Here is an 18,234-nt window from a genome sequence, read left to right on the forward strand (position 1 = left end):
AACGTTAAAATACTGATTTTAAAGAAGTGGCTTGTTTAAACTAAAGTGTAGCAATGCAAAAAATGTATATGCTGCATTCTAAGTTATTGCCAATTTTTGATTACAAATCCATTATCAATTGAACCGTTCAACGCAATAAAAATGATAACACTAACGTGCCCAACAACATCATAAAAACCATTACAAACCATCATAACTTTGTAGAATGCTCAAACTTTGAGTCCACATGAGTAAAGTTTGATATGTGCGTAATTACTTCTTCGATTGGAAATTCTGCGGGTGAACTTAAAAACCTAATCAGTCGTGTAGCCGAAGTAAGCGGTCGCTGTTTGCGAAGCAATTTTATCGCCGGAAGTAATCAACTTGGTATGTGCCTCTCATACACAATTTCTCACAAACGCCAAAGACAGGGAACATAACACATTTTACTACGAACATAAATACTGTTGATGCATATCTATAGACAAACATATAAGAAGCAGTGGAACTATAAAATCAAGAAATGCAAAAATGGCTATCAGAAGAAAGATGGCGCAAGTACAATTGTTTACAGCAATATACGACACTGTTTCAACAGTTATATGTGCATTGACATTCGGGGCTCGTAATATACTTGAATATGTTAATAGAATCTTGCTTGTGAATCTTTGTCGACGTTGACACCTCGAACCTTGTCACCACTGAGTCGTGTGTGGTGATCTTTCAAAACATAACTTATGATGAAAAGAACTTGACGTTAAGAGCAATACGAAAGAGTGACACGTTCCCTACATTCTTGACATTTCACCTGACAGCACCACTCAAACACGCAGTTGCACCCGTAAGGCCTCATAAAGGTCTCGACATGATAGCCTCTATCACAACACATGATGCCGCAGTGATCGTTAGCAATGCTGGACTCGTTGCATACGCGGCCTCTGGTGCCGTAAGAGCCGCGCTTCAAATTCGGTTCGCAAAAGTTGGTTTGACTAGGTTTAGCATAGACGAGGTCAAGAGCGGTCGGGTTCTTGTGCTTTTTGTTTCTTGGGCGCAGAATTCCCTTTCGAATTCTCGCCTGTACGGAGCCGTCGAAACGTTGTTTTATTCTGTGACTGATGAACCTCAAAGTCGGCATCGACCTCCAACAAACAGTTTGTGCGCACGATCCAGTGATGCCGTGGCATTTGCATACCTTTCTCATGTTGCTAGTGACAACCTAGAAAACACATTAGGTAAGCATAATCTCGACATGTTTCTCGTTTACCTTATTTGTACAGCTAAAACAAAGCCGAAGTCTAACAAACGCGGTTATTATAGCAAAATAATAAAAGAGCAGACTAGATAAAATACCACGTAACTCAAGTGTTTTAAAGTCATGTTTATAACATTTGTGTGACTGGCTTTGGCATACGAATAAAGTCCATGAAAGTTGTGGTTAAACAACCGCATGGTGTCGTAGCGGAGTTAGATTCTTGCAGCCCAAACTGTACAAACCCCAAACAAAATCAACTTAAACAACTTATATATGAACCGTTTACCATTCGGCCAGCTTCGCTGTTGTGTTTTCGCAGTTGCTTCTTCATGGACTTGGCCGTGACTATGTCGCCATCCAGGAAGGATCTAGAAATCTCATCTCCAATCTTGACGTCATCGGAGCAACCTCCCCATACAAAGTTCTACATCCAATAAAATGACATTTAAATTTTCTGTGTGAGTGTAGTTTAGGTTGAGTTAAATTAAAAACAACAAATGTACCCCGCCGCGTTTTCTGTCGTGTGGATTAATCTTCGCACATCCACATTCGGATAGCATTGCACCGTTACTGCAGGCTCTTGTTATTTCGTAAGACACAGCTGCTGAAAGGATTGCATAAACGAACGCTTTTTCTCTTCCACCTGAAGAATACAAGCAATTAGGATAAAGGGTATTTACATAATTGTGATTTTATAGAATGGAATCTATACAAGTGGGATACAAAGTTTTTATGCGTCAGTATTTTTAACCAAAAGAGAAATCTAATCGCGTTGATTTGACCACTCGAGTCTGTGGTTTTAATCCGGATATAATCGATGAGCCGTAACAAGTGTGTTATGTACTTGACCCTGGCGGTATAACCACGTCCAAGTAGGAGTTATTCCAAGCAGCCAGGTGGATTACCGCATGCGCACGAGCGGTATTGGCGCTTCTAAAATACACGTCATTCTACGGGTGAATTCCTACGTTTTTCGGGCAGGTGGGAAAATAAGTGGAAGTCGGGCTTATAAGTTTAATTCTCTCTTCAGTCCAGTGTGACTGCGCGCACCCTAACAACGACATAGTTATAACGACCTGCGAGGTGAACTTTAAATTCTACCCGAGTCAAACCACAACCTTAACATTCCTTATTTTGAATTCCAAAGATATCACTCTTATATTGCGTTTAAATATAAATATTATCAAGATCATATGGTTTTGCAACGAGTAAAAGTACATGGTGGGAAATTAGTAAATGTTTCATATAATATCTGTACTCTTTCAGCTGCCGTACCAAGTTTGCACATTGTCACTAGCACTGCTGGCTGCGGTCCATGGGCTTTTAAATGATTGTATATAATGTATAAATGAACCGTTAACTGACCAAACAATTATACCAAATACAGTCATATCCAGGAATATGTACTGATCCGATCACACATAATATCAATCTATATAGCGTGCGTTCTAAAAAGGCAATGTCTTGAGAAAAGTGAAAGCGGTAAATCTAAAGCTTCTTATATGAAATACGAAACTTTTGCTTGCACTACAAAAGGCACGGAAATGCATTATATTGTGTTTAACCAAAGAATGCGAAAAGCGTTAACCCTTACTCGGGACTTGACTTTTGGCACCTGCTGGGAAGTCAAAGGCGATTCCATTAACTTTAAGTGTTGCCATGTAAAAATCCTTATTTTAATGTTTTATACCAAGTCAGTTTTTAGTTTAATGTTTTATAAAACGTAAACCTCCTTATATATGCGTTTACCAGTCTTCATTGAGCGTATGTAAACGGAATTATATTTTCAAAGGTTTGCATTTTTATTGTTACTATATTTTGCGCAACACAAAACCTTGCCGATAAAGGCAAGCTTTGTTAAATACCCGTCTGTCTTCACGTCGCTGGATCGATCTGCCCCCTGACCCTTAGAGGCCGTTAAGGTTTCAGATTTTTGGGACGATAGCCGCCATTTCAAAGAGACCAAATCAAAGTACTTTTGTTGACAGTTTTTAATCGAGCGCCATTTTTTGCGCTGGCCATTCTCTCTTTCAAACCAGAGCAGGGTAACACGACTGGCCTGTTTTTTGGAAAACTCGTGGGTTTTGCAAAAATAACCACGATCTTAAACGAATTTCATACCCCTTGCCTTGTGTGGACATAACGTTATCACGTTACTATATCGCTGGTGAATGTAGTCAGATCAACTCAGATATTCCGTTCGCGTGGCTGTATTGTTTACAAGGATTAATCCGCACTGCAAGTGAACGTGCGTTCAAAGGCGAGGCCGGACGCAAGTTGGCAGCTCGCCACAATGAAATCGAGATCGAAAGAGCGATGGATTCGCTCGTGATTGATTGCGCGGCCACCCGCTCGCGTGTCGCGCCTGACAGCGGAATTATTTGCTCACCATTGCGGCTCTTTGCAAGTGGTCTGGATTGAGGATGTATTATACGCGAGAACCCTGACCAGTGAAAGGCTAAACCCGCATCAGCCTCAAGTAAGCCTGAAGATTGATGGAGCTAATAGGAAAGTGCATGGGTGGGAATAAAAGGCGCTGGCACACCGCCTGACAAAAATCGTTGTATTCCATGTAGTTTATAAAGGCAAGATATTTTTAACACACCGCAACTTAAACATTGATGTTTTGTGATATTTTTAGAAAAAAAGCTGTGGAGTTACCGCAATCTGACAATTACTCTCGGAATAAAGTAAGTCGGTGCTCCTTATTACCAGTATGTGATTATACGCCAAAGATTGATTACATCAAGGCGTCAGCGAACGAGTCAGTAATCTTTGTGCGTCCCGACGTACGATATTTACGTAAGGTTCCTCACGCCGGCCTTTCCAAAACCCACAGTGAGCAAACGCTGTAATTGTATTACGGTTCATTGTGACGTAGTCGGCTTCCGTGTGACGAAACAATGAAACGTGGGAGGGGTTAGGAGGGAAGGAGGAGGTTTTCAGGGAAAGTTTGTGCTGTACTGGTGAACGTACACCTCAAAATCTGGTCGATCCCGATAAACGAAAAGTCACGTCAAGTGCGCGGTTTATTACGGCCGCATTTAAAACGAAACAATAAAAACACGGTTTACATATTTTGTTCCCATTTGCTAAGAATAAAAAGACAAAAAAATGCTGTGTTTTACATTTCAAAATTGCTTGTCAGCTTGAACTAATACTGTCGAAAACAGCCGTTGGGAAAAATATAAATATTGTGCACAAACCTTAACCGTGAAGAGCCGGTTTAAACAATTTTAATTCGAAAAGCGGAAAATACCGATGTGGGCAGCAGTAGTACCAGCCATAAGCAATCCATGGAATTGTTTTTCACGGAGCGGTAGTGACTCGGAAGATAAAGCTGTGACCCGTCACCAAAGATGCGGTTTAGGGGTTTGTAGTGGGTTGCGGCTTACATTAGAGGTCGTGGGTCACAATTAATTTCGGGCAAAATAAAAACCACAGGTTGCGCTACTTTTCCTTTAACGTGTGAAGTTACCGCTGATTAGAATCTAATGAGGGTCGGTTAGACTGCCGATGCCGCAAAATATATACACATATCTGCTTGCCAGGGTTAGACCGCTACTGTTTACAAGAGCAGTTAATTAAAGGCGTTCCACTAGGCGTAGAAATCAAGTTCTTGCCAACGTTCACGCTTGAAATCAGGTCTAATTTTCGTTTATTTAAACCATAATGTCAACCATGCGATCCAAATTAGGAAACGCCTTTTATTTTTGGCCGCCAAATTTGGGGTCTGTACTGTTAGACTAGCAAAGTGAACAATGGGCGACACGCCAATGCAAAATTGATCATTATCGTGAGAAAGTAACGCGCGGTTTTTACGCCACAGTTAATCTAGTACAATATCTAATATATAAGCAACTGCTACCATAAGATATTAATTTTCAGCTACACAAGGTAAGCGTTTTAGGCACTGTCACGCGTTTAAACGTCAGCCGACAGTTTGATTGGTGTAATGTTTCTAGTCTAGTGGCATTGACAAACCCTTGAATTCGAGTGTTATCCTGCAAAACGATACTGTAACGAGTTGGGAACTTACACGGCGAATATTGGGGCGCAGGTGAGACGTTCAAGTGCAGGAAACGGACCTGTGAGCTTTATTCACAGTTTGTAAACATGGGGTCTCTAGTGCCAAAACATTCTTGCGTCACGGAACTGTTCAAACCTAAAGTCATGAATGTTCAAACGCTCGCCTAATATAATCTGCTTTTTTATGGTAACGGGACATCGGTCATAACAATTTGTAATAAGCGAAGACTTTAATCAGACCACAAAATGTTTGTTTTTGATCCCACGGTTCCCGTTTGGTCTGTGTTGACATTCCGTAAAAATTATCGTTCTTTGTGGATGCACTTATGTCATTAATCAGGCAAGGCTGGAAACGCATCTCATACCGTCTGCTACAGCTATGTTAATTAGTCGACTTCCAGAAGAGCACGCAAAGATATGTATGCGTGCCAGCATAGAGCCTTTCTCCTGAAATTACTCGGTCACTGGAGCACTTGGTTTTTGTAATGTGTCATATTTCAAATAGGTGTGAGCTTTAGAACTTCAGGAGTTGCAGCTTCATGAAATGCTATTAATCTTACCGTTACCTGCTACCACACATCCTAAGCCTTTGTTGGTGGTTGGGTGTACCCGTCACCCCTAGACAACTTTCAACAAGCATGAGTTCGCGTGCCATAAAACATTTAATCAACGTTCAAGCGCAAAGTATTTGTTGGCGTTTCGACCACGGTTTGAAATGTTGAAACCACTTTATTCTCTACAGATGAATAAAACACATAAACATACATACGTGCTTTGAGAATCGGATGAAAGGCGTGTCTTCCTGGCGGTCCAGGATAGGTGGAACAATTCCATTTGCTGTTTCTACAAGTAGATTTTGATAAATTACTTAACTAATGGTTAAGAGAAAATGAAACGTTGAAACACTTATTGGTAGTTTATTTAGGTTTAGAGCAAGCACATGTTTAAGGACTTCACGACCGCGAGAATGTCACTTTCGGGCATACAAGGGTGTTGGGTTATAATGGGCAAAATCTGGCCCAAATTTCATAAACCTCACCCACATAGAATAAAATAAAAGCACATGTTATGTTATGTTATAGTGTTTTAAGCACGAGTATGGGTTCACTCATCAGATACCACACTTACAAAAGCATTTTTGTACACCATGGCTCACCTGAATTGGTACTGGCATTCCCTGATTCCCGATTTTATTCCATCACTAATTACTGCCATGAGTGTTGGTTGGCGTAAACAGCGTTGGTACTGGTATGGCTTGAGGTAGCGCAACGAATCGCAATAAACTTTTGCACCTCTTGCGCTCGTGTTCTCGTACCTTTCCGTCATTGGGGGTACCGTTAACAGCCTGAGAAACAGATCATTGCTAAGTAAACATACAGTAGGATGGGGAAAGATGGGACATTTTTAACTCTATTTTCTCGTCCCATTTAGTAGTGAACAAAGAATATTCAAAGAAATATGAAACTATGTCCTCATGACTCTCATAGACCGCTGTTGATTGTTTAAAACACAATCAGAATATCTGGATATTATGTGCTAAAGGTGTCCCATCTTCCCCCACCCTACTATATATTTTACATTGCAAACGCCTACAGTCCCCTTTACACATAGATTTATTTGTAACAGATTTATACGATTTAATGGTAAGTGTACATCGGTAATGCGTATACCCCAACACGGAACGTATATGCATTATGGTAGGATGAGTTCTTTATTTATACGTCCTTCAAAAAAGGTGCAAAAGTTATCTCTCGCGAAACTTTCATAATGATTGCGTCACTTACACGTTCACATTTTAAGGACAGTCTATAGTAATATTTATATACAACAAAAGTTTGTGTTGGTTGAATGTAACATTGTCTTGCACCATCCAATCTATAATGCTAAATTTCAGGGCATTGTCAGCTAGCACTGCCTAAACCATTCCGTTTAAATACCGCGCGTCGATTTGGTTCTGGTATAATAGGCAACCTGCGTTTGCAACTATATATACAAGTTGAAGATTCAATTGCCTATGTGTGTATTTTTACTCTACGGCAAACAATGAAATAGTAGCGTGCGTATACAGTTGGTTTTTCTCGGTCTGAGTCAGTCCGGTGTTCATAAATTCACTCTTCGTTTCCGCCTTTGTAGCTCGAAGCCGTTTGATCTTAACGGGTGTAAATCGCTGCCGGATAAATAAGGCGAATGTATCTCCTGTCACTATGCGCGATCGATTCAGCAAATTACAAGCAGCGCGAGTGTACCCAGCAGTGTCGCGGCGACCACAAAATGTTTCATCTCGCGGCTGGCTCAAAGCAAACGCCGCCAATTAACGACACTCGCCGGGTCTTGCTCCTATTTTTGCTGACGTAACTCAGTTGTCGTTTTAGACCAGCTGGGAAATTACAAACCACAGGAATTCAAATGCGATTCATTTTTTATGAGAAAAAAAAAACAATTTCTAATCGCTCACTGCAAACGACCAATGTCACCAACATAGGTCTAGCAAATTATAGGAATGTTTTTAATATGACATATATATTCCCACTTGTTTATTGCCTTAATAGCAAATTTAATATGCAAATGTTTTATTTTTCCTGGGCAGCGCAGCACGGAAAAATACAAAATCATATTACAATTATAATCTAAGGTTATGAGTATTCGTTGATGAGACAGTTTGTACGTCTGCCAGTTGCCACAAAGAGACGTAAAACTCAAAGCGTTTCATCGTTGTTTATCTCGTGCAATAAAACTTGATTCGATTTCCCACATCACGAGGCGCTGTGTCGCAGTGTGGTTGCTGGTGGTCTTATTTATGGCGGTTGTATAAAATGCGCGTAAGAACACCTTCAACAACGACGGGGGCTCGAATTATTACCTTGTGACAGCCGTAGCTAAATTCCATAACGAAATATGTTTATCTGTTTCTCAAATATTTCTCAAATAAACCAAAGAAGCGACGTTTTCTTAGTTTTTGATATAATTTTTCGTTATAGTAATTACATCACGTGCTATAAAGATCCATCAAACGAAACTACCTCGGTGATTCATTTTTAGGGGCATGAAGTGTATTTAAGGCGATGGCGTCACTTTGGGGTGATGGATTGCCGGTCAGTGCTCTCTATGACGGACATCCTTTTCGTATAATGACGTCAGAGATTGAGAGTTTGTGTGCCGTTACCATAGCAACGCGAATGACGTTTTTGATGCCGTTCTTGAACATGGCCAGATGATCAATCTACGTCACAATTTATGTAAACGCATCAAAAGCGGTCGCGATCGATTATGACGTCATGGTTCAGTATTCTCGGCACAAATTACGAATTAGGACTTGGATGTTTCCTTGCACGGAACCTTGTCTAGGGAAACGCATCACACCCCTCAGTTTGGTTATCTCTATTCCAAGAAGGATTTCGCCACAATTTTATCGACTCGTAAAGTTGCCAGACAGTGGACTCGGTACAGCAAACACTTGGCAGGATATGATGTCTTGGTTAAACACATTATGATACCCTAAAAGCACACCCACGTATAAGATACGTTTTTAACCTCTGCGAAACTCTAAAATTTTACAGTTAAAACTATAAAATGACGCTAAAAGGAGGTGCTGTCGTCGGCCGAAACGGAATTCTGACACCGCTGCCCTCACGTTTACGAGTTGAATGACCGGTGTAGCAAGATGGACGTTTTAATAGAATAATATATTCACCTTATAAAAGCTTTGTTCAGTTTAACTACGATCTGCAAACCAAAATTTCGAAATTACCAGGGCTCTTTGTCGGTAAAAACGAGTTGTTGCTAAGAAATTTAGTCCAACGCAATGGGACAGCTTACACTTACATACGGTTGGGGGTGGTTGTGTTTGGTCGCTTAAGCGGATTTGAGAGGTGATGATAAGAACCGTTTAACGTGCCGCGCATACTTCGCGTATGAGCGAGGCCGAGACACGACGGTGTGACGAGGCGGCGAAAGACGGCCTGAAATCCGGCCACTTGTTTTTCTATCGCCGGCGTAGAGAGGTGGAGTTTGCGGTAATGAGGCGCAACTCTGCGGCACCAAATCTGGATCTTAGAATGTGCAAACGTGTTGACAGTAGGACTTTATGTTCGCGATCCTCGTCTGTGCGACCACGCTGATCAGAATCTAGCATTACCCGTTTTACTAGAAACATTTGAAACTGTATAAAAACTAAATATAAAGAGCGTTGGCTAAACGGTTCTTCAGACGGGATGCCATTAGTCTAATTGCACATGTTGAAGATGTTCTACCCTCGCTTATTAACCCCGCCACACGGGGCAATGGTTTACTAGTAAACAAGCATCCCAAACCCTTAACTCGATTAGGCCGGGCGACCACCGTATTTGGGAGCGTACGACCGAGATTAGACGCCGCTAATGACCGCCTGGGAGGTGGGGACAGCTGGCCGAGACCAGTACGTGCCTTCCCATACTTTCGGGGTCCAAAGAACAAGACATAGAGTCATATCGTCTGTCCAGCAGCAACGCGACCCGACGTTTGCCCGCGTTTTTCGCCTTTGAACTCTTAGTGCTGACCACGTTATAAGGAGCAACGGAAATACAATGGGAAACCAGATCGAGTCTCTGACTTTTGATCCTGGTTATGAGAAAGAATGCGGCGTGTTTGCGGCTCGGAAAAATGCATCGCGAATTGGACTCTCACGAAACGCGTAAAGCTAAATGGTTGGAAAATGTTAAATATACCCCGAAGATTGGCAGGCCATTCATTTTACTCAGTTATAAGTTTTTGTAGTGGTTTGCCCCCGACAAAGCGATGTATACGGGTTATTTATTGCCTATTCAATTCCTTATAACTGATGAGACTGCTTCATTTACTGTTGAACTAACAAGCGATAATAAGGGTGATGTAAATTGCATTGTAAACATACTATACAAATTACTGACCACAGCAATGTGATACAATGATTAACACGTTTACAATATAGGTAACTTACCACCACGCGGCGCTGGCCAGTAGAGCACTCCAACTCCACATAAAATATGCGGTAAGCACGCTGCTGACTCTTGGACGTCTTGAAAACCTCATATTCGAACTTTAATTAAATACAGCAATCCAAAATCATATATTTCGAAAGGAAATTAAAAACCTTAACTGCAATAAATATCTGCATTAATTAAACTATATGACTATACATAAACAAAAAAACTGTAATATTGGCGACGCCTGCATTTTAAAACGATGGGAACTTTTTCTGCAGCTAGCTTCCCCCCCCATGCATGCCGCAAGCATCTATCGTCTCTTCGTCGAATCTCGGCCAGCTGTAAATACGGGAAGCGAAACTGGTGACATTAACGTATACCGCAGCGGCTGGTAAATTTTCGCAGATTTTTTACGCTCTGTCTAGTCGCTGGTAGTTTTTAACTTACAAATCTCAAATTGGATAAAAGATTAACATGGATTTATTTAAATTTAACTACATAATTTAAATAATATGCGAATTCCCCCGTCGTGAAAATACTATCATATTATTTACCGTTTAATTTAGAAAATAATTCAACGTAAAATTTGTATCAGTGAAAAATGCGAACGAAAATTAATACCTTGCTGACATACTCACACAACAGCCGCTTACTTCGCGAGTTAATCAAAACACATTGGTTTGTACGGTAGCCGGTGATATAGCTGATTGTTAATAGCGGGTACATAGCAACTTTGCCGTTTCCTCATATCCATGCACGAACTATTTGGTTAAATAGTGGTACACGCGTTTTCTCATGGCGAGCACATGTATCTGTATAGCTTATACTAGAAAATTCCGGCAACGGTAAACACTTTAAATAAAACCGCATAGCAGACTTGGGAAGCACCCTTGGTACTCATTTGGGTCAACGGAATTTATACATGAAGTATAAAATATGCTATTTAGGAACCTTTCAAAACAAGCCAAAAAGTATATCGCCAGTTAACCAACCATGCACCGAGCTCACTTTAGAAAAAAATATTAGTCATGTATGTCCTGTCTGTTCTGTCTACCCTAACTCGTGAACCCTACCTTGAATATGACAGCGTACTTGATAAAAGCGACTGTTGGATCCATTAAGTGCATAATTTTAATATACAGGATTAATAGCCTCAATCTATTTGCTAAAGTAACTCGTATAAATTGCGAGTCAACCTACGCTCTGACATCGATCAAATAAAACAAATTATAAGCGAGCTTAACTGCATTGCTCTGATAGGACAATAGTCTGTTGTCGGTCGTCTAAATTCCTTTGCTTTTCAAGTCTAAACAGTTATCTACCTATATAGCTCTGACCGTGAGTCTCAGTTTATAAGTTTGTGACTATAGTTAGTATAACATTGGCGAAAAGAGACTATAAACTGCAAATTCAAAACTTTATCGAAAAATAATATCCATACAAAACTATTCCGGCGAACATTATTCGATCTATATAGGCGCTGCTCCCGGAGCCCCGCTGGTCGAACAGACAGTCTTGGCTTTTTGCGACCCCATTAAATATCCTACAAACGTCTTGGCGGAACAGACTTTATGAGGTTAATATTTTTTCTTCGCCATTTTTACATTCGCCGGGCATTTTTCGCCTTTGTTTAAACAGTTGAATGACGGCGTTTGAATTTCGTGTTGCTAATTTCAGAACACAATTGAAAGCCATTGGTAGCTTAAGGGAGTCGATTTGACTATTTGCTTAATACAAATGAACTTTTCAGTGTCAATGTTGTAATAGAATGCTCAGTGTGAGATTATGTGTAATTTGTATGTTTTACAAGTAACTCGCGTTATTTGGTCTCTTTGTACATTTGGTTGTAAAACTTAAGTCATGATAGCTTTGGAGAAGCATGTGCTGAAAATGACTGTATATAATATTTGTTTTTTTACGGCAGTTTGTGATCGTAACGATGAGTTTACTTTGTGTATACCAATCAGAGAAATGACTCGTACACTGCCTTTCTGAAAGGGCGATATCAGAGCGCCAAAGCGCTACATGTGTTTTATTAATCATGTTAATCATCGCCGCCAGATGTCCCCGTTGTAGACATTTTATTTGTGTTAAAAATATTTTTGTCTGTGAAGACGTAAGAAGCTTATAATCATGTCTATATTTGGTTGTCGAGACAAACACTAGCGGTTTAACGGGTTACACTGGATGGTCACGTTTTTGATCTATAAACCATGTTTCCGAAGCTTATGTAAGCCTAAATCGTCACGAACTTGAGATCTCGTTATTAATTCACGCCAATTGTAGACGCCTTGCGTCGACTGTAACGTACGTCTGCCGAGGATTAAGTATATCCTCAATAATGAGCGCGTAACAGCATGTGAACACCGGGACGTACGGATCGACCAGGTGCCATAATGGATAGACAATAGAGCTGAAATATAGTTGGAAAATTGACCCCAAGGTATTCAGTTAAACAAGCACGTTCAAGGTATGGAAATGCCGTAATGGGAAGCACGGTGGATGAATGAGAAGATCCCGACTCACTTGGAACAAATGCTGCGTATTGTAGTCCGCCGACGTTGACGTAATATTGAAACCGATTATGTGGTTTTGGAATACATTAGGAGACGACGAGCGACAAAAGACGGCGCGCGAACTAGCAATTGTGACGTCACGGGTTGCGACTTGGGTCGCGTGCTATGATTGGCGTGGACCTTTCACTTGACATGTGCAGTTCACGCTATGGAAGGGTTATGATGCTTGTAAGTGCCCTAGTGACGTCTTGCTTGCTGCTGCGGTTGCATGGTGAATTACTAATGTACAATAGCGGCGAAGAATGGCAAACTTTCTGACGTATATTTTAGCTGGCTTTAAAACATCGAAGCCCATTCTGAAAATCTTCCATTTGGGTGCTGGAATTCTGACCACTTTAAAAAATCAACGCTCTTCTGTGGTCTTTGTCTGTAGCATAATGTACCACAACAATAAACCGCGAACGGATTTTCCCACGATTTAGTAGAAAGTCAGTCACGAATGACACTGGATTCCTGCCACAGAACCCACGACCCATGTCCCGTGCTTGCTTCTACGTCAATTGTAGGAAAGGGTGACCTATGTAAACGAACAAGGCGACATTGTTGGTAGGTTTCGTAACTGTCGTAGTGAATATGTCGGTTTGCATAACACAGTGGTATTAATCACGACCCAAAACGACGTTAGGTTATAGTTGTTGTTTCAATCGAACTGACGACAAAGCACTTACTTTATACCTTAGGGGTGCTTTCAATCTTGAACGGAAACTAAAAGCTAACCATTGTTCATTGCGTCGTTTGTGGATGACGTATGGTCTTAAAGCTGAAAAATATCTCTCGCGAGATGGTTTTACAATTCATCATCCGTGCCTGTCATTCGGGCAAAATGCTGGAGTGATTTGCACTCTTACTTTGGTCGCATAGTTGCTGTCTATTCATTGCCGATCGGCTGTGGCATCAAAGACAAGAAATCGACATGAGACATAATAACTCTCCACGCAGAAAGCGACCCGTGTTACAACCCACAACAACAGCAGGAAATTCGGATTTCAGCAAACTCGGCAGTTTGAAAACTTCCCACGTCCAAAAGAAAAACATAAACAACACACAGGATCAAAGAGCCAGTACACCGGATGGTGTTGAAAAACAAATAATAACGCGTGTGAGTTGAAAAAAAAAACAGTCGCGAAGAATGCACTGGGGTCCCAGGCAGGATTGTATAATACAAAACACTTAGTTCATCTTCTTTCACATTTTATTCGTCATAGCGAACCCACCAATATCAGATAACCAAATAAACCAATACAAAACATAGATCCACGCAAAGAGTGTTGGTATCTAAATAGAGAACTTTTATTGCACAAAACCAGAGCTTGAATTGCATTTTGTAAAAACCTTCACTGTACAAACAAAGATGAACATCCATCGCTTCCTCTTACACCAGCATTTATCTAGGTTTTGGAAAAAAACGAATAAAAACGATCATCGTAAAGAAAGTGGCGCAAACAATTGCGAGTGATATCCACAGCCACCAGTTGGTGCCCTTGCGCAGGTGAGCTTCCAGACGACTGGACTCGTGTTGTAGTTGACTAATATTAGAGTCAGCATTCTTTGCCGATTGTTGCATCACCTGTAGAAAAAACATTGCTTATGTATATTTGTTCAAACTATGTTTTTATATTCAAACAAATCTTTATTGTTCAAACAAATCAAGTTTTGTTTATGTTAAACAATATATTGCTTCAACCTTTCAATTTTGAATGAATGTAACTTACTTTATCCGCGCATAGCCCGAAAAGGACAGTTGTTATAACACGGGTGTTCATACACCTCAAGCCAGCTTACGAGTTGCCATGTATGTTACTTTGTGGGTGATTATTTTTTTGATACTTTTTATTTTTTTATGTATGGCTGATAATTTGGACAACCCATCAGTGACCACTGGTTTGAAAAACTGCCGTTAAGTGTCTTGACTAAGGACAAATACGTCTATAATGGTAGCAGCGACGAGGCTTGAATCCATTACCTCTGGTTTACAGAAGCTAACCACTTTACCACAGCCCTAACATTTTTAATTTTGTTTAAAAATTACAAAATCACTTGAGCAACAAACAGTGATATTATATAACAGACACCTGTCACACATGGCAAATACCTTTGTATCTTCTCTAATGATGTTTCCTGACACAGTAATGTTATGCCGTAGGTTCCTTGTGAGTGAAATTATTTCTTCTGCTATGTTTTCATGAACCTGCTCATGGTGTTTCAACTCTTCATCTACGTTTCTTATCCTAGGAAAAAAAAAAAAGTCGAGTTACTTGCAATACAAATTTTTATTAAACTTTTGAGGAACTGTAGAACCAGTGTATATAGAGGGGTGAGGAAAGATGGGACACCTTTTCATTCTATTTTCCCATCTTATTTGAAAGTAAACAAAGAACATTCAAAGAATTATAAAACCGTATCCTTACCACTCCCGTGGAACGTTATTAAAGGTGTCCCGTCTTCCCCCATCCCACTAAATATTTAGTTACAATATTAGGAAAACTACTTTGAAGCTTCAATATCTTACTTTCTCTTTCGAAGGTTGTTCTGATCTGAATTTGTACTATCATCACTCTGAAATGGCATGGTTTGTTTAGTAATATATATTCTTTATTGTAAGTTTTTGATATTAGCTAAAACACACGGCCAACCTTTATACTTGGAAAGTGTTCAGTCTTAGTTTAGAAGTATGTTTGTCTAGTCATGTTTAGTCGCAGTTCAGAAGTATGTTTGTCATCTTATTAATTTATATCACTCGTTATGAATCTTACACACTAACATCACCACATATTACCTTGCTGAAGAGTTCTTTTTTCATTTGAGAGCGATATTGAATTGCTGCATTTTGCTTGATCTGTTTACCTGTTTTACAAAAACAGGATAAAGAATATAGTAGGGTGGAAATTTTTTTTAAAATATTTATCAAATCGTATCCTCACGACTCCCATAGACCATTGTTAATTTTTAAAACATGATCAGGATATTTGGGTATTCTGGGCTAAAGGTGTTCCATCTTCCCCCACCCTGTTATATATTACAACGTTACAGTTTATATTTCAAGATATTTTTATAACAAATTGTCAACAATGGCACTTATAATTGTACAACAGAGAACAGACATGCTTGTGGGTAATTAACAACTACATGAACATAATATTTACCAGTTGGAGAAGCTACAAGACTTGGTATTGTTTGTTTGTCCGATGGAATCAGCATTTGGTTGGCGAATGCTTTTTCTGCAGCAGTAGACTAAACGCAAGTGGAATCAGGTATTGTATAAAGTTATTTCTAAAATTTAATCGCTGCAATTTATATCTTACTAAGGTCTTGGTGCTCAGAAAATCCTTCAGAAAAGCTATTTTTTTGCTGTATTCTTTTAACGTTTCTTCACTTGGTTTTCTTTATTTGAGGAACAAAAAAGTCAGTTTTAAAGCATGCTTAGCATTAGTAAAACAAGCTGTATGGTGTGCACTGGGCATAGAATTGCATATTTTTACCTTTGTGTTTCCTTTTGTAGATCTTCCAGGTAAGTTTCCAGGCACTCCACATACTGCAACAATAAAACAAAACATGACACATTAATCTATTGAAGCAATTTTGATAAATAATTTTTTTAACAATATTAACTGTACCTGTTTCAACCTCCAGTCACCTTTCACATTCTCAGCAGCTTTTACTTCGCATCGGGCGAGCAAACGAATCAAGTTGATCTCAGTCTTGCTTCTCAGTGCAGGCATGGTGGGCAGGTAACTATATTTGCATGTTAAATCTACCCTTAATACTGGTGTTCTACAATGACAGTAAAAAACTTGAAGACAAATATGGTAACCTGTAAATTTTAATACAGGAAATAAGAAACCAGAGTAGTTGTAAATAAAACTGTGACATTATGTCAATTTTAGGAAACTAAGAGAGTTAACAAACTATGAAGATAACCACTTAGAACCAGCCATAAGATATAAGCAACTGTTGAAACACAAACATATAGGCAATATTGCAACAAAACACAGAATTTGTACATTTAAAAATGAATTGGAAACTAACTAACCGCTATGTATTTAGATACATTAAAGTACGTTGTTTTTAACCTTAATATACCCATGTTAACATGGTTAAGTGTGTAGATTGCACACCTACTGTTTATTCCATACATGCAGAAGGGTGAATATATAAATTATAGAACTTTCAGGATTTATTCAGTACATATATATTTAAAATATTTAATTGTTTTTGCTTTTCTTTTTTCTTATCTTTTGTCCGGTGCCACTAAAGACTGCAAAATCATTTGACGTATCAGTGTCAGCTGTTTGCTTTTTTGGTTCATTATTACGAATAAAAGTCAATTGTCCGAACTTCCACTTATAATTTGGAACACCACGTTCGATGTTGCTCACATCAATCTCAACTTTCTTCTGCCTCGTCCTTTTCTTCTTCCCATCCAAGCGATTCCCAGTTCCTTCAAATGCAGAGAAGCCACTTGTCTCTTTCATGTACTCCTCTATTGCTTTTTTCATATCTGGTGTCCCAACTATCATATCAGACTCCACCTGTTTTGGCTTTGGTACTGGTGGCTCATAACCAACGGGAGCATCAAACTCCAAACTGATATCACACTCAATGATGCAAACAGCATTCTGGGGCCGAACCTCCTGCACACAAAGTTCATACTGTCGACTATTGTACTGGATCGCAATCATGTCCGATTTAGTCAAACAAGCAAAGTTACGAAGTGCATTTTCCAGTACAGCTTTTGGATTGGAAATATCATGAAAGTCAGTGGATTGTGGTTGAAAGCGAGCGTATGTGGCGACTGGTAAAGTGCAATTTTCCAGCTGAACAAGATCTCCTTCTCCAAGGAGTAAGTTCTGCATCATCCAATAAGGAAGATAAATGACTCCCTCTTCTGCAACAAACTCGAGCACACCACAATGAGTTGATCTACCCTTGGGTGAGTTGGTAAGCTTAAACAACATTGGATAAGAGATATTTAACCGACTCAGTTGATCAAGAGCTGAAGGCGGCATAATAATCTTACCCCCTTTTTGTATATCTTTACTTTTTTGATCTGACAGTGCCCCAAAGCTGCTGGAGTAACATCTGTAGCCATTACTGAAGGTATTTGGCCGTCTGGCCCCCATGTTAAACTCATTTAGAAAGTCTTGCAACATAGTAGTTATACCTTTATTTAACTTAGGTGCTTAATTATTTAACAGCTATTGTATAATTTATCTAAAAACGACACAACAAGAAAAGATAAAGTTTTAAGTCAATCGGACTTACGGCCACGTCAATTATTAAACAATGGAAAATTCCTCACAGTCACACGTATTATGTACAAAAATCTACAAAAGGCACACGGTCGTTTTTAATAGATTATAATATAAACAATAGCAATGGTAATATTAAAAGCCTTATATAGAAACCTCTGTAATGTCTTCTTTGTAGTTACTACGAATATATAACTTCCCTTCGCCAT

The 18,234-nt window shown here is 39.6% G+C and overlaps 3 protein-coding genes across 3 annotated transcripts; all 3 read right to left on the reverse strand.

Moving 5' to 3' along the window:
• Positions 1-405: 405 nt before the first annotated feature.
• On the reverse strand, positions 406-11,520 carry LOC149739604 (protein Wnt-4-like). The gene is made up of 6 exons (XM_089872950.1): positions 10,215-11,520; positions 6,417-6,605; positions 6,030-6,103; positions 1,735-1,874; positions 1,518-1,655; positions 406-1,195 (listed from the first exon to the last, which is right to left on the reverse strand). Exons 1-6 carry the CDS (start codon positions 10,304-10,306, stop codon positions 737-739), a joined length of 1,092 nt encoding a protein of 363 aa, XP_089729076.1. The 5' UTR covers positions 10,307-11,520; the 3' UTR covers positions 406-736.
• A 2,430-nt stretch (positions 11,521-13,950) lies between these two features.
• On the reverse strand, positions 13,951-16,581 carry LOC149739605 (vesicle transport protein USE1-like). Its single transcript, XM_089872956.1, has 8 exons — positions 16,391-16,581; positions 16,256-16,308; positions 16,079-16,157; positions 15,920-16,007; positions 15,553-15,620; positions 15,286-15,332; positions 14,869-15,004; positions 13,951-14,343 (listed from the first exon to the last, which is right to left on the reverse strand). Exons 1-8 carry the CDS (start codon positions 16,493-16,495, stop codon positions 14,161-14,163), a joined length of 759 nt encoding a protein of 252 aa, XP_089729082.1. The 5' UTR covers positions 16,496-16,581; the 3' UTR covers positions 13,951-14,160.
• A 6-nt stretch (positions 16,582-16,587) lies between these two features.
• Positions 16,588-18,138, reverse strand: LOC149739606 (ubiquitin recognition factor in ER-associated degradation protein 1-like). Its single transcript, XM_089872951.1, has one exon. It carries the CDS (start codon positions 17,924-17,926, stop codon positions 16,979-16,981), a length of 948 nt encoding a protein of 315 aa, XP_089729077.1. The 5' UTR covers positions 17,927-18,138; the 3' UTR covers positions 16,588-16,978.
• Between the last annotated feature and the right edge of the window lie 96 nt (positions 18,139-18,234).

This window comes from Ciona robusta, chromosome 2 (assembly GCF_009617815.1).
Source record: "Ciona robusta chromosome 2, ASM961781v2".
Lineage (NCBI taxonomy): Eukaryota > Metazoa > Chordata > Ascidiacea > Phlebobranchia > Cionidae > Ciona > Ciona robusta.